Source organism: Malus domestica, chromosome 09 (assembly GCF_042453785.1).
Source record: "Malus domestica chromosome 09, GDT2T_hap1".
In the NCBI taxonomy this organism is placed as follows: domain Eukaryota; kingdom Viridiplantae; phylum Streptophyta; class Magnoliopsida; order Rosales; family Rosaceae; genus Malus; species Malus domestica.
In genome coordinates, this window is record NC_091669.1 from 35809647 (window position 1) to 35826856 (window position 17210).

Below are 17210 nucleotides of genomic sequence, written 5' to 3' on the forward strand. Positions count from 1 at the left end.
TTCGGTTGTCCGGTCCCTCAATGCCACCACTTCCCCGCCTCTCAAGGTCTACATGCACGATCTCCCATGCCGCTTTAACGTCAAAATTATGAACCGCCGGAGTGAGCTGGAAAAGAGAGAGAGAGAGAAACAAAGAGAACTGGTTGAGGATGTAGAGGTGAGAGTATAGAGGGTTGTGGAACCTGAAAGCCACCTACCTTTCGAAGGAAAGAGAGCGCAGATTCGAGTCCATGAGGAGTGAAGGATGACAGAGCGAGAGAGACGAGGCGGCGAGAGGGATGTGAGAAACCAGAGAGAGAAAAGCATGATAGATTGAGAGAGAAGAGGTTCCTGACTTCTTTATTTTTTTTATATATATAAAATTATTATTTTTATTATTTTATAATAAAAAATAATAATATTTTAATAAAATTGACTAGGCTATTTTTTGTTAGGGGTGAAGATGCTTTGACCTATTAATATTAACTAGGGTCTATTACTGTTCACTTGAGTGGATAAATGCGCTGGGTGCTGGCGCAAAGTATTTAGGAGTGGACTTGCTCTAAGGAGAGTACTAGTAGGCAGTAGTCAGTAGCAGTAGAGTGGATTCCTCCCTCCTTATGAATCAGAATCACTGTTAAAGCATGTTTTTATATCTAAATTCTAATAGGTTGAATGAATATACAAACAAATTATCTCTTTTAAGGGCAAAACTAGCGCGTCCGCCACGAGATATCAATCTACCCCAAAGTTTGAACACTTCATCCTCCCCTAGTTATTACATGTTTAAATTGAGTAAATTGTAGTAATGGTCTCTTAATTTTAATTCAATTGGAGCAATAGTCTTTCAATTAAAAATTCATTATCGTTGGTCTCTCAACTCATCAAAACGTGCCGCTATGGTCCCTCAACTAAAAATTCATTACCATTGATCCCTCAACTTTAATTTAACTGAAGAAATGATCCCTCAACTTTAACCTAATTGGAACAATGGTTTTTCAACTTTAACTCGATTGTAGCAATAATTATTCCAACGTAACCCATTTTGACAAAATTTTGACAAAGTTGATGAAAATAACCATAACTACACATTTTGATGAATTGAGAGATCCTAATTGTAACAATGGTCATTCCAACATAACTTAATTTGACAAAAAATTTATGAAATTGACGAAAATGACCATAGTTATACATTTTGATGAGTTGAGGGACCAATGGTAATGAATTTTTAGTTGAGAGATCATTACTTCAATTTGATTAAAATTAAGGAACCATTGCTACAATTTACTTGTTAAAATTTAATCAAAATAATTTATGAGCCCTTTAAAAACCCATCCCACTTGACAACGTCTCCCCTCCTTGGCCAAACTGATAATGCTCATATACTTCGAGTAAGAGCTCCCTGCACGGCACAACCGCCCCAAGCTTGATGCAAGCCAAAAAGGCACCCGAAAGCTTGCGGTGAAGGCTGTACGCCTCGTCAGGTGGTGGAGTCACCCTGTGTCTCAGCATCGTTGCCCCAAGGTTTGAAACACTCTGAGTGATGTTTGATGCACGGAAGTCATACCCACCAGGCTTCGCAAATGGCAATCCCACAACAAACCCGGCTTGAACATGCGTTTCTAACATTATTTCTGACTCCGTTCCTGAGATGAATCCAAGTCTCCTAGACATTTCTAGGACTGTATCTCTATCACCATTTGCACAGGCAAGAACCTGATCAGTCACATATGAAATGCAAAGTCCTCAGCAACTTGCAGCTCAGTCTAAAACGTTTTAAATAACAAACAAACAACTAATACTCAACCACAAAACTCAGTAAAATATAGAGAGCAAGGAGATTTCACCATTCTTAGATAATCATCAACAAAACTCTTTGGGTAATCCCTAGCTGCTCCAAAGTCGATCAGATTGATTGATTTCTTAGCCTCATCGTACAAGAAATTACTCCAATTGGGATCAGTCTGTATTCCATAAGGCACAATTAAAGCAAGTTGAGCTGCAAGCCTAAAACTAGGAAGAATGCATGACTTACAAAATCTCAGAATGTTAATTCCTATACGCATAGCGTAGAAAAAAATATAAGACAGAAACCATACAATAAAGTTCACAAGATGAATAACGCTGGATCAGTTGTCCAGCAAAATGGATATCACTGAATTTTGATATGTTAAATGAACTAAATATCTTTCATACATAGGAACTGGACTAGACCATAGGTCTTGCTTAACTTAGCTACCTTAAATCTGCAGCTGGAGATTAAAACTCAGCATATGTGCTAGCTTCTAAACTGGGGCCCATCACCAAACCCTACAATCTTTAGGGGCAAGAAAGCACTAGCAAGTGCTGCATAAGTACTTCAACCCAAGACCACATAGGGCAAACCTAAGTGCCTCAACCACTCCCATTGAGCCTCCGTTGGTTCCTTTACTTATTTCTTTTCCAATGGAAGCACTCATAAATCATTGCCAGCCTATTCTTTCTTCTAAAGCTCGTCTTTCTTAAAATTTCTGCCATCTTCAGCCCACCATAATCATAGGGACACTTACTTTGTGTTGTGCACTTGTGCTACATCAACTTTACATCAAACTACTGGCTATTGCTGCTAAAAAATATTGTTACGCTGTGTCCCTTACAAATAAACTTGGTGGGATTGCTAGTAGGAGACATACTTTAAGTTGACTAATAAAATGAAAAAAAACCTCGATGGATGGAAAAATACTAAGACATCAACTTCATTGTTGAGAGTAAGTTATTCTTAAGGTTGTGCAAAGTGAATGCTTATAAAAATAACGTAAGAAAAGCAAAGCAAAGATTAAAATAAAACGCTACGTATGCTTGCATTGGTGAAGAGATATAACACAGAACATGCCTGCATGAAACGAAAAACAAATAACTCCTTCAAAGTGAGCTCTAGCAACTTTCTGCCAACACAGTTGCGAGTCTCCTGGTTTAAGAGTGCCACTTTGTCAATAGGTATTCCTGCAGCAAGAGAAAGCAATATCATGTTCAAAGATGTATCAAGTTATCAACACAAATTCTCTATTGATGATACAACCAATGCTACAATGAAAGCTCCATTTTAATGATAACAATAGGAAAAACCTAGAAAAGACAGCTAAGTTAAGTGATATATACGACAAAAAAAAATATCATTAGAGCTGGTTAATTATTTTTTATCATTACCATTTTATGCGTGCTTCAAATTGCAGCAATGCAACTTTCAACGTATAAAATTCTGAATCCGTGTAACTTAAGATTGAAGGGAAATCTCTAACCAAAAACAAAAGGGTCTAAGGAAATGTTGCAACTCATTTCCAGAAGTTATAAGCAGTCCGTAATTACATTCATGTATGATAGAAGATGACTTGTGCATATGGAGCATGAAAAGAATATGACATCATCCAATTAGTAGCTTGCTTTTCAATATCATCCCTTGATTCATAAGCTTAATTAGTTACACACACAATTTTGATATAAATTCCGATTGCTGTACTAGTAGAAAATAAAAGGTGGTCTCTCGACCAGTATTTGTGTGCCCACAACATGTTGTACAGTTCAATATTACAAAACAAATCTTGAAATATACACTGCTTCTTCAAGTAAGTGTGTTTGAAGATTAACTAATCAGCTTTGGATTTTGTCCATGAGAAAGTCCCAAAACAAAGCAAAACATGTTGGGAATCAGTTCTTTAAATTCTCATCATCGAGAAATCACCCCAAGCAACAACATAAATTTTTCAGGGTAAAAATCACTATATCATAGTTTAAACAATGTAATAGCATAATTGGCATAGTTTACTTGCCGGAAACAAGCTCAGTAGTTAAGACTCTTTTGCTCGATATATCATCCACTACCAATGGAACATAAAATCCTTGTGCATTGGATAGCAAGTCACGAAACCTTTTTTGACTTTGTGCCTCCAACACATAGTTGCATTCACGGGATAATTCTTCTTTTGCCACCTAAAAAGGATTCCAAGGAAGAATATAAGCATGCATTTTGAAAATTTTAAGATATCTCATCATCTTCTGAGTTTGAAATCATCCTCCACAATTCCATGTCATCCCGATACATTCCACATGGAATCAAGTTCTGAAGTCATGAGCATAAGGGAATGATCAATGAGGATTAGATACGCATCCACACTAAAGAAAGAGTAGTATAATGGCCAAATTCGTAAGTGAAGCAATTAGTAAAATTAGGCTCACCTATAATATTCCTAATATACAATGTAAGTCATACAGATGCAATAACCAAGGGCATACAAAATAAAAATACCTTCATAGCTCTTTCAAGATAAAGTCCCTTGGGGATTAGATTTGTATAATCTAGAAGAAGTTTGACGTTGTCAATGTCACTTTCAATGCTATCAGCAACACCAGGGTACTGAATTTTCATTGCAACATCCATACCATCCTTTGTGACAGCTCGATGAACCTAAAAATGCTATAGATGGTAAGACAAACTGTCTGAACAAAGTAAAATACATGACAAATTTTATTACAGAAATCTATCAAGAGATGCAGAAGTTCATGTTGGATTATGATCGTGCTCTTAGGCACAAAGTTGGCATTACAAGTACACTGATGGCCAGCATGCAGAGTCTTTAGAGTATGTGGTTAATTTTCTAATACACGGCAATTTGGATGCCCCAGAGGTTGTACATATACAGTGGGTAGGTGTGAGTGAGTGAGTGTCTGTAACAGGTAACAAGTAACAAGAAACAAGCAGTATTGTATCTGTCACTGTCACCTGGCCTATACTTGCAGATGCCAAAGGTTCATAATCAAAACTAAAAAGCTTAGATTGCCAGTCAGGTCCTAGTTCAGCATCCAAAACTTGATTAAGCTGTTTCCTGGGCATGACGTCTGCACCTTGACGGACAATATCGAGAGCTGCCAAGATCTAGAAGAAAATGAATATAAAAGACATTAAGAAACTGAAAACATGCAATGCAATGCAATGTGCTGTAATGCATATGAATTTTATTTAAAAAAGAAAGAGAGAAGTAGAATGTTACGGGAGCAGGGACGAGGGATTCGTCCTGTATACTGAGCATCTGTCCCAATTTGAGGGCAGCTCCACGCATTCTACAGAGTGCGAGAGCCAAACGTTCTGCATTTTGGGGGGACAAAAATGGAGAAAGAGGAGATTGCTTGTCTGATGAGGTTGGTGTACCATAAACGAGCCTCTTAGTAGACTCCTGAATGGTTCCCCACGCGAGCCCAGCTCCGAGACCAGCAAACCTTTTTAAATTATCAATCACAATCACAAATCACATACATTTTCATGATATCATTCATATGGAAAAGCAATCATTCATAAGGAAACTAAAAAAGAGAAGAGTAGAAACCCGAGTGCTCTGGAGAAGGGGGTGGAAGGAACTCGTCTCTCTCTGGGCTTCCGCCTCTGCAATGGCTGAGGTTGTGGCTCTTGTTCCACCAAATTCTCCTTCTTGGCGGAATCAAGGACCTCCACTGTGGTGGATTGATGTTCTTCTTGTTGTTGCACTGGTTGCTGCAACTGTTGTTGATTGTGTTCTTCTTGTTCATGCTCCGCCGCAGGAGCAGACGAAGGAGGAGGAGGTGCTGGTGCTGCTTCAGCTTCAACTTGTTCATGTGTGAAGTATACGACGGAATCTTGGCCTCTGGTATTCGTATTGGAATTGGAGTCATTAGTACCAATGGGGTGGTTGTTGGTGAATTGGGAGAGGGTGCCTTTGGTCAGACCGGAGAGGTCGGTGGCGGACACAATGGCTTTCTTGATTAGGGCTTCCAAATCGCCATTTTTGGCGCTCTGCAAAGTGGGAGATCGATTCGCCAACTCCTTGGCGATTAGAGACATCCCTTTCACCACTCTCCCTACGTCCTTCCCCCACTTTCCCCATGATACCATTGCTCTCTTCTTTTTTTCTCTCTGATTGTTTCTAATTCAATTCGATTCTACACACAAAATAATAAAATGTATATTTGATTTGCTGCTCAAAGTTCAAACCTCGAAGCCGCCTCCAATTTAAAGTCTCAACCACCAATTGTGCAATTTCTGACCAAAAGAAAGATTAACCACTAAATATTAATAGAGGTGTGATATCCACACATCATTTTTACTTCTTTCATATTTTTTTGGTTTTCAGCTGTCGGATCAGATGAATTGAAGAAGATCAACGGATAAAAATTAACAAGGTGTTTGGATTAAAACTTGAACTTTGGGCTCAAGAAAGGAGCTGGCCCAAAAGGAGGCCCGAAGGGAAAGACAGTCGAAGCCCAGTTAAAGCCCAGAAGGCAGAAAAGGCCTTTTCTGACTTGGTGCAGCTCATGAAGACCACTTGCTTACCTACCCAAAGGCCAAGTGGTATAGACTAACCAGCTACACAGCCCATAAAGTACTTTATGATGGCAGTACATGTAAAATAGCTGATGAGTCATCACCCTTCAAACTGCATTCGAGCAAGGTTGCTGCTACAGGAGACCAAGCCGAGTTGTCTATATAAGAAGAAAGAGAAACCAGGAATAAGGACACTCAATCAAACAAACAAATGTAAGCATAAACTCTGCTCAAAGCCAGATTTGCCTTCAAAACGAAGCTGTAGTCAGCCCAAGCATTCATCCATCTCGGGACAAGCCTTCATCCCTCGAGGGATAAACCTTCACTCAAACCCTTGTAATAGCTCTGCTACCTTGTTCAACCTTGCTGTAGTATCGATTCATCTTTTGTAAATCTCTCTCCCTCCCTGAAACTTTCATACCCTTGATAAACCACAAAGATAGGAACCTGCAAGACGACCAAGCTTGCCCGACAAGCCTTGCCCGAAGAGCCTTGCCCGAAGAGCCTTGCCCGACGAGACTTGCCCGACAAAGCCTGACAGTGAAGCAGAAGCCCGACAGCAGCCCTCAACCGGCGCCAACCTCCCAGGGAGCTGTGTGCTCGTCGGCCAGGAAACATCCCCGACGGAAATTCCTGACGCGAACATAGTTTTGGCACGCCCGGTGGGATCACATTGGATCAGAAGATATATGTCAAAATGCTAGAAGATTTGCAAACCACGTTACTACAAATGTTACAAAGATTGGAGAAAGCTTCCACATGCTCTAGAAAAGAAACAGACCTGGTTCATCCAGAGGCAAAGAGACTTAAAACCAGCTCGCCTGAAGAGTTGGTGGTAGACAAACCTGCAGTTCCCTTTTCAGAAGCCCCTGTAAATATGATCAATATGGCATGGGTTGAAAAGGGAAAAGAAAGAATCACAAGGGAACCAGAGGAAGAAAGATTGGCTGAAAAACCTAGTGGAGGGGTGATTAAATCGCCCGAATATCCAAAAGCAGCCATAATCAAGGGGATGGTTATGTGTAGTAAGTGCCAATGCGAGTGTGAGCTCGAAATTCCGCCGGCTGGAATCCTCATTGATCATGAACTGATCAGGAGGAAGGAGAAGATGAAAGGAGGAGAGCCCATGAAATGATCAAGCAGGCTACGAAAAAAGACACTTCCCGAAGCGTTTTTCAACGATTAGGAGGTGATTCCTAACCCAAAGCTTTGTCAGAAGTATTTTGAAACCATGAGGCTTCTGAAGAGGCAGAAGATATGAAGGCCAAAATACGGAGGGGTACAGATCATCCTCAATATGGCCAGATGGGAAGGGAAATCAAAAGGATGGATGGGATAACAAATCCTGTCATAAAAGAAAAACCTGCCTACCTCGGGCGAAAATGGTACGTAGTCGGAAAGAACGGACAGCCTACCAAACAAATGGGAGCCTCCATGGTCAGGAGAGTTCAAAGGCAGCGCAAAGCCTACATGAATTCCCTGAAGACCCCTGCAACATCCGAAGCCTCCAAAAATAAAAAATTGGAGAAAACATCATCTGGGGGAAATAGTAAGCTCTGCTGGAGAAGTAAGAAAGAGGTGGAAAAGGCCAATAGCAAGACGGAAGGCGAGGGGAATCACGTACCACAGAGCCAGCACCCTGGGAAGTATCGGATCTTGAGGAGAGCTCAAGAAGATCTGGTCATGGTGCCAACCCCCGGGTGGAAGCCAGAGCCTATTTGCGGTGGAGCTGTTTCATCTGAAAGAAGACCACTTTCTCTGCCCTTGGTGGATCCTTTTGGTGAAGTTCCAAGGCAAACGCTGTATGCGGGCATGAATCAACAGGAGTGGGCACCAGAACCACTACTTCCAGCCGATGCAATGGCCTGGTTGGACGAATTCATGGACCAAATTGGGGGCAATAAAGAAGATCTGCCCGAGCCTAGTAATTTTCATATCAACATGGCGTATGTATTATCCGCCATGTTTGGTGCCAGACCTGATAAGCCCGCTACTATGGAAGATGATTACTTGACAACTGAGCCAATGATGGCACATGTTAATGTGGAGGTAGTCGAAGAGGGAGAGTCGGGCAAGGCTGAATCCACTGAAGCGTCCAAAGATAGTCCTTTCAGGATTTACACAGACGAAATGGTGTTTAGCCGCCCGAACAGCTCGTTGGCCAATCATCTGAAGCCCATATATGTTGCTGCTCATTTGGAAGGTGTGCTCTTCAAAAGAATTCTAATTGATGGGGGAGCAGCTGTTAATGTGTTACCAGCCAAGCAAATGAGGAAAATGGGAAGAGGCACGAAGGATTTTATTCCCACAGACCTCACGGTCTCTAGCTTCTCAGGTGCTATCACCAAAACTCATGGGATATTGCCTTTAGAAGTGGATTTGGGATCTAAACAGATCATGCTGGCATTCTTTGTGGTGGACTGCACTTCCACTTATGGGGCCTTACTTGGAAGAGATTGGATCCATCAAAGCCTGGCCATACCCTCCACTCTTCATCAACAAATGGCTGTTTACCATGAAGCGGGCACAGAAGGACCGGGCTTTTGGGAGATGGTAGAGGCCGAATCACGGCCATTTCTCCCCACAGCTAATGTTGCAGAAGCAAGTTTCTACAACCCCAACGTAGGAATCTTGAAGTGTTCAGGAGCTGACGAGAACGGCCGCCCTACCAAGGTGACGGCCCAAAAGCTTTTGGAACAAGGAATGCTCCTTACTAGAGAGGAGTGGGATAGACCTTGTATCCTCCCAAATTCCCTACACCATCAATGACTGAACAAAAGAAGAAAGATTAGGTAACGGCAGTCAGATCCCTGATTAAAAGACTGTTGGTATATGGGAAGGGAAGAAGACAAGAAAGGGAGCTCTTGGACAAAGAAGAGCAGAAATGGCAGGTGGGAACTTTAACCAGCTAGCATGAAAGCAAGGAGGAATCTTGCAGAGAAGAATTGGAAAGGGCTATTCAAATGGCCGAGTGCATTTATGACCTAGATGGGCCAGATGACTTGCCCGAGAGCCCGGAGTTGGTCGAATTTCTGTGTGCAGAACCTGATAAGCCACCACCAGAAGTCCAGGATCCTCTGGAAACTATTGATCTAGGAACAGAGGAGGATCCAAGACCAATACAAATTAATGGTTTATTGGGGGTTGATGATCGGGCGAAGATTATTTGTCTTTTGCAAGAGTTCAAAGACTGTTTTGCTTGGCATTATACTGAGATGCCAGGTTTAGATTCAGCCTTGGTGGAACATAGAATGCCCATCAAAGAGGGATACAAACCTGTTAAGCAAGCACCACGAAGGATGTCAAAGGAGATAGAAGAAAAGGTCAAAGAAGAGATTGAAAGGCTAGTAAAAGCTGGCTTTATCAGGCCAGCCAAGTATGTGGAGTGGTTAGCCAACATTGTACCCGTTTTAAAAGCTGTAACAAAAGCAGTATGATGTTGTGTGGATTATAGAAATATTAATGGCGCTACACCAAAAGATGAATATCCCATGCCCATGGCCGATTTATCCATAGATGCAGTAGTAAAACATAAAGTCCTATCTTTTATGGATGGGAATGCCGGGTATAATCAGATAAAGATGGCTCCAGAAGATATACACAAAACAGCTTTTAGGTGTCCCGGTCATGTGGGGGCATATGAATATCTGGTCATGCCATTCGGGCTCAAGAACGCTGGTGCAACTTACCAGAGGGCAATGAATGCCATCTTTCACGATCTGATTGGCCAGAGCATGGAGGTATACATCGATGACATAGTGGTGAAGTCCAAGACATAAGAACAACATCTGGAAGATCTCATACAGACATTAGCAAGGATGAGGATCCATAAATTGAAGATGAATCCAAAGAAGTGTGCGTTTAGAGTAAGGGCGGGCAACTTCTTGGGATTCCTGGTGCATCAAAGAGGTGTAGAAGTGGATAAGAACAAATCTTGGGCAATAATGGAGTCATCTTCACCCACCAACAAGGTGCAACTCCAGAGGTTACTAGGTAAAATTAACTTCTTGAGGAGATTCATTGCTAATTTAGCAGGCAAGATCCAACCGCTGACTCCTTTACTAAGATTAAAAGTTAAAGAGAACTTCGAATGGGGACCACCGCACCAACAGGCCTTTGACAACATCAAGGCCTATTTGACTTCTCCACCAGTGTTGGTGCCACCTCAAAGGGGAAAACCCTTGAAGCTGTATATTTCTGCTTCTGAAAAGTCAATTGGGAGTTTGCTAGCCCAAAATAATGAAGGCGGGAATGAGCAGGCAGTGTACTACCTCAGTAGAATTCTAACCGAGGTAGAGACAAGGTATTCCCCAGTAGAGAGATTATGCTTGGCTTTATATTTCACTGCCAGTAAATTAAGGCATTACATGTTACCTTGTCACGTGCACATCATCGCCAAGACAGATGTGATAAAGTACATGTTGTCAAAGCCAATGCTCACAGGAAGGATTGGGAAATGGATTCTAGCATTATCAGAATTCAGTTTTCAGTACGTACCCCAAAGGGCAGTCAAAGGCCAAGCAATTGCTCACTTCCTGGCCGAGCACCAAGAATCTCAAAGTGAGGTAATCAATATCCCAGGAAGCCTGGAGGTTACTAGCATTTGGATCTCGCCAAGAAAAGATATTTCGGGCAAAGAAGACTGGGTCCAGCAAGAGATAAGAAGAGTAGCTGGTCTCTGGATCACTCATTGGAAGTTGTATTTCGATGGATCCCACACTCAGAGGCTTCAGGAGCGGGAATTGTAATTGTAAACCCTCAGGGAGTTTATCATTATTATTCATTTCTCCTGGACTACCAAGGAAATACTAATAATCGGGCAGAGTATAAGGCCTTAATTATTGGTTTGGAAATCTTGATGGATGAGGGCAGTAGAGGTAGAGGTCTTTGGGGATTCAAAGTTGGTAATAAACCAATTAAATGGGGAGTTCAAGTGCAGACATATTACCATGGCGGCGTATTACTTGGTAGCTACGCAATTATTGAGTTTCTGGGATTATGAGATATCGGTCAATCATGTTCCCAGGGGATCCAACTTAACGACCAACGAGATGGCACAACTAGCCTCAGGAATGCCAATACATGAGAGAAAATATGGGGTAGATGTCGAGATCCAAAGAAGAAACCTTCCTTCCATCTTAGAAAGGGGATTCAGTCTAGATATAATGGTGCTAGAGGCCGAGATAGAAGATTGGAGGTCACCTATCATTCATCATTTGAAGGATCCTTCTTCGCCTACAAGCAAGAAGGATAGACAGCAAGCAACCAAGTATGTCTTATGGGCGAAGAACTTGCTAAGAAAAACTCCAGATGGGTTACTGTTGAAATGCTTGGGCCAAGAAGAATCCATGAGGGTAATGGCCGAAGTACATGAAGGAGTATGTGGAGCACATCAGGCTGGAACGAAGATGAGATGGTTGCTTAGGAGGTATGGTTATTTCTGGCCCGACATGGAAAAAGATTGCAAGTCTTATGCCTGAGGTTGTGAAGAATGTCAAAGGCACGGACCTCTCCAGCATGTGCCCTCGGTACCTTTAAATCCAGTGGTCAAGCCTTGGCCCTTCAGAGGATGGGCGATGGACTTCATCGGGAAATCTATCCAGCTTCTAGTAAAGGGCATACCTTCATAATTGTAGCAACGGATTACTTTACCAAGTGGGTGGAAGCATCAACAGTAAAATCCATAACTTCAGCAACAGTCAAGAATTTTATCGAGACCAAGATTCTGCACAGATTTGGGGTGCCCGAAACTATAGTGACGGATCGTGGACCATCTTTTATTTCAAAAGAAGTTGAGGAGTTTGCAAGTAAGTACAAAATAAAGATGATCCAGTCCAGTCCGTACTACCCTCAATCAAATGGCCAGGCAGAAGCCAGCAACAAGATCCTGGTCAACATTATCAAGATGATGGTGATTGATAGTCCAGAAAAATGGCATGAAAATCTGGGGAACACTTTGTGGGCATACAGAACTTCTAAGAGAGCAGGAACATGGACAACTCCTTATGCTTTAACTTTCGGGCAAGATGCAGTGCTCCCCGTGGAAATCAATGTAAGTTCTGTAAGAATTCAAAATCAATTTGGATTGCATAGTGAAGAGTATATCGAAGCCATGTGTCAAGGAATTGAAGACTTGGATGCCGCCCGAATTGAAGCTTTGAACCAGATTCAAGAAGGAAAGCGAGCCGTTGCCCGATCTTATAACAAAAAGGTGAAGATGAAATCTTTCAAGGAAGGGGATTTAGTATGGAAGACAGTCCTCCCTCTAGGAGCTCAGCTCAGGGGCTTTGGAAAATGGAGCCCGACATGGGAAGGTCCTTTCATTATTAGTCGCGTTTTGGATAGAGGGGGATACTACTTGGCGGACCTTGAGGGAAACAGGCATAAACATCCCATTAATGTTAAATTCTTAAAGAAATATTGTCCTACATTGTGGGATGTCAGAGATTGTTATATTGAAGAGGATGCAAGGTAAAGCAAGCTTCGGGATATCAATGTGCAGTGTATATTTATCAATCATTCAAGAAGATGGAAAGACAAGAGTTGCTGAGATAATGTATATTTCATTTCGACAAATTGATGAAATTTACAAAAGATTCAAAGCCGACATATTACAATCAATTCTCCTTCTGGATGCAATGGTATCTTCAGCTGATTTTCCGATGTCTTCATGGATGGAACCCGATCACCTGATCGGGTTGTGCGGCCAACATGAGCCTGGTAGAGGATCCTCAGACAGGACCATCACCATAGGTGATGGTCAAGCCCGACTTATCACCGCAACAAGCAGGAAGACAAGCCTTCGAGAGGAAATCGCCTGACCAAAGGTGTTGGAGATAGCGGGGTGTTCGACCAAGGGTGTTGGAGATAGCAGTCATTTGATGAAAGCCCTTTTTCTCACGGAAAGGGAGTTTTAGGAAACCCCACTCAAAGCCTAAGGAACCCATTTCTCAGTTTCTGAACGCTCAAGAAAGATGGAAGAGAAAGCTGAAGAAGATTTGATGGCTTGACAGAAGAAATTCCGAGCCAGAATTTATAGAGCCCCAGAGGGTAGTTCAAAGGTCGTGAGAAGAGCAAGGGGCACGGGGTTGCCTTCATCCTGTCTAGAAAACACGAAGTTCCAAAAGATTGAGATACACGCATGCGGATATTTAATCAATGATGGCGCCTGGGATTCCAACCTTAACATTAATTGAAGGGGGCACTGTTTGGATCAAAACTTGAACTTTGGGCTCAAGAAAGGAGCTGGCCCAAAAGGAGGCCCGAAGGGAAAGATAGCTGAAGCCCATTCAAAGCCCAGAAGGCAGAAATGGCCTTTTCTGACTTGGTGCAACTCATGAAGACCACTTGCTTACCTACCCAAAGGCCAAGTGGTATAGACTGACCAGCTACACAGCCCATAAAGTACTTTATGATGGCAGTACATGTAAAATAGCTGATGAGTCATCACTCTTCAAACCGCATTCGGGCAAGGTTGCTGCTACAGGAGACCAAACCGAGTTGTCTATATAAGAAGAAAGAGAAACCAGGAATAAGGACACTCAACCAAACAAACAAATGCAAGCACAAACTCTGCTCAAAGCCAGATTTGTCTTCAAAACGAAGCTATAGTCAGCCCAAACATTCATCCCTTTCGGGACAAGCCTTCATCCCTCGCGGGATAAACCTTCACTCAAACGCTTGTAATAGCTCTGCTACCTTGTTCAACCTTGCTGTAGTATCGATTCATCTTTTGTAAATCTCTCTCCCTCCCTGAAACTTTCATACCCTTGATAAACCACAAAGATAGGAACCTGCAAGACGACCAAGCTTGCCCGAAGAGCCTTACCCGACAAAGCCCGACAGTGAAGCAGAAGCTCGACAGCAGCCTTCAACCGGCGCCAACCTTCCGGGGAGCTGTGTGCTCGTCGGCCAGGAAACATCCCCGACGTAAATTCTTGACGCGAACACAAGGTATGTGAGATGTAAAAAATGTGTGTGGATAACACACCCCATATTAATATTAAGGTCCCCTAAGAGTCTGAGACTAAATCGTGTGTTCTTCTTACCCGTAGACTCCACTTTTTTACTTTTTAACCCACCCCAAACGGCCCAAAATAACTTCAATTTTGGACCACTAAGCCCATAGTGACTAACTTACCCTTTTTATTTGACTCTCCTTCTCTCTCCCATTTCTCTGCTTTCTCTTCTTCCATTCGTTTCGTGTTCTTCGCATGCCCAGATTGATCCCATTAAAATTCAATCTCAGTAAATCAAACCCATACTTTCTCTTCATTTCATTTTCTTTCTCTTCAATTCAAACCCATATTTCTTTTTTTTTTTTACTTTCTTTCTCTTCAAACCAGACACAGAAAAATCCCAAATTATTATTTTAGGGAAAAACTAATGAAATCTTGAAAGTTCGTATTCAAACAACCATTTTTACTGTAAAACTTACAAAATAAAACTAAAAAATGTGAAATTGAACAAAATGCCCTGTTCTTAGCCTCCACCGGATGCTCCTCATCGATGTGGCAGCAAAGCCCAACGACATCAAAATCCTCGGCGCAGAAAGGGCACAAAAACTTGGTCTTTAACTCATCGTCTCCGTCAGTCTCTTCGTGCGAAAACAGATTTGCACGACACCAGAGAAGAAGGTGGAGCGTAGAGAAGAAGGTGGAGCGTCGGAGAAGAAGGTGGAGCGCGGAGGTGATGGCGCCAGAGAAGAAGGTTGAGCGTGGAGGAGACGGCACCGGAGAAGAAGGTAGAGCGCGAAGGGAATGAACTGGAAGCCATGGTTTGGGTTCAGATGGGTTTGCTGGGATCGAATTCAAAGAGAGGGAGGCTACGGGAGAGAGGAATGAATTTGAAGAGAGGGAGGCTATGGGAGAGAGACAGTGGAATTAATGAAAAAGATGAGGGGTATTGTTGTCCAAAAAATTATAAATTTGTGTTCCACGGGATGGAACAACCCGTTCCAGGGGGGTATGTGGAACCAAAATTTAACCCATTTTCGTTCCGTGGGACAGGCGTTCCACACAATTTAAGCGCACCAAATGATAGGAGCATATTTATGCGACTTAGTTGGCTTGTTCTTGTGCATTTATGTCGTGTTTCCTTAGTTATTTTAATGTTTAAAGTTATTTTCGTGTGTTTTCAGATTTTATGGACAAAGTAGGCAAGAAGATGCATTTTGGAGCATTTTGGAGCAAAATGGAGCTTGGAATGCATGTCACATATTTGGGCCAAAGTGGATGGACGAATTTGAGAACTAAAGAGGCCAAGAATGTGAAAAATTATGGTCCAAAAGATGAAGAACTCAGCCCAAAAATTTGTCACCCCAACTTGCCTTCATTGCCATGCAAAACAACATAGAATTCCCTTTGGATTCTCATGCCATGCTTGATCACTCTTGTCCCCTACATAATTTCTGATTTCATGCTTCAATTCATTTAATTATTACACTTAATTGCTTGATACCTCTTGTTCCCTTCACCCACAAAATTTTATACAACTTTCACAACCATAACATGCACTAATTGATGCTCCATCATTCACATTTGGAATCCCATGCCTTGTGTACCACATGTTGCTGCACCTTTGACCCATTTATTGACACATTTTCACTTCCCTTTCCATCTCTATGCAATGTACACAATCATTCATGCTCCCTAGCTACAAGACCACTCCATTTTACCCTTCACACTTTGCATCATCACTTCATTTTCACCCTTGGACCATTGCACACCACACACACAAATTGCCATGCATTTCATCCTTAACCTAACCTAATTTTCTAAGGTTTTTGGGGCCTATAAATACATGTTTACACCCCTTGGCCAAAGGACAATCCCCCATATTCATCATTTTATCACAAAAATTCGTCCATACACACCCTAGGAAGCAAAACACCCCAAAAACACCATTCTAGTGCCTAGAAAACATAACAGCCACTCCACCTTCTTCCACCCTCTTTGCCTAGTTCTCCACCACCCTCCAACCATCAAACACTCCTCCACACTCACCCTAAACCCTTCCATACCATTCCCCATCCATTCTACATCATAAAACTACCCAAAATCTGTCCATAACCCAATTTGCCGCAAGCAAGGGAAAGGAGGAATCTTGGATGCACTTGCTACCAAGTTGGAGCATTTTAGGTGTTTTCTTTCCTTTGATTTTAATGTCTAATTTTATGTATCTTTGCTTTGTGAGTATGAGGAACTAAACCCCTCTTAGTTAGGGGGTGATTCGAAACTATGTTCATACTTGCAATATGATTTGATTACATCCAGTTGTGATTCATAAGTTGTGAATTCAATTTACTTATCTGTTCATATAAAAACTAATTTGTGTATGTTGGTTAAGAGTGCACGCTTAATTTTCATGCATGAATTTGACGCTAGAATATAAGGGAGTTTCACCTAATCGTTATAAACTTATATTCACAAGTAGTGAAGGTTGCTAGTCACAATCACGTTAAGTAAACTCTTGGCATAAGTTTCATGAAAATCATAGTAACGAGTGCCTCGTCAATGCTTATGTTTTTCATAGAACTTAATGATTCTTGCTTGTATCTCTATTATGCAATTCATGTAGGGAACTTGTAGGGAATGTTTTGGGTTGTCGTCTGCAATCATCCAACCTAATAACTTGTGGAAAAACTGAGGGTTAATTAGTGCAATTCACGGTTAATTTGGGGCGTTGAGTATTCATAGCTTATCGAAAAGCAACTGGAAATCGTTTTGTATGCAAGTGTGACATATGTGGAGAAGAACCTCCTAACTAATCTTCCATCCATAAGTTTCATTCAAATTCACTTACAATCTGTTTTGTTTTACAAAGTTTGTTTTGTTTTCAAATTCATTAAAACCAAAATCCCCCTTTTACTTTATTGTTTCAAAGTGTTTAATTTCTGTTTTGG

At 41.8% G+C, this 17210-nt stretch overlaps 2 protein-coding genes across 3 annotated transcripts; one reads left to right on the forward strand and one right to left on the reverse strand.

Annotated features, from left to right (window-relative positions):
• Positions 1-610: 610 nt before the first annotated feature.
• On the reverse strand, positions 611-6047 carry LOC103444485 (protein ABC transporter 1, mitochondrial). Of its 2 annotated transcripts, XM_008383410.4 has the most exons (8): positions 5337-6045; positions 5004-5229; positions 4736-4888; positions 4262-4420; positions 3786-3945; positions 2852-2961; positions 1827-1943; positions 611-1695 (listed from the first exon to the last, which is right to left on the reverse strand). In XM_008383410.4, the coding sequence occupies exons 1-8, from the start codon at positions 5876-5878 to the stop codon at positions 1303-1305; spliced, it is 1860 nt and encodes a 619-aa protein (XP_008381632.1). In that variant the 5' UTR covers positions 5879-6045; the 3' UTR covers positions 611-1302. The 2 variants fall into 2 exon arrangements, with proteins under 2 accessions (XP_008381632.1, XP_017190178.1); XM_017334689.3 differs by lacking the exon at positions 4736-4888 and having other exon boundaries at positions 5337-6047.
• A 5209-nt stretch (positions 6048-11256) lies between these two features.
• LOC139187934 (uncharacterized) lies at positions 11257-11787 on the forward strand. Its single transcript, XM_070804560.1, has one exon. It carries the CDS (start codon positions 11257-11259, stop codon positions 11785-11787), a length of 531 nt encoding a protein of 176 aa, XP_070660661.1.
• The last annotated feature ends 5423 nt before the right edge of the window (positions 11788-17210 follow it).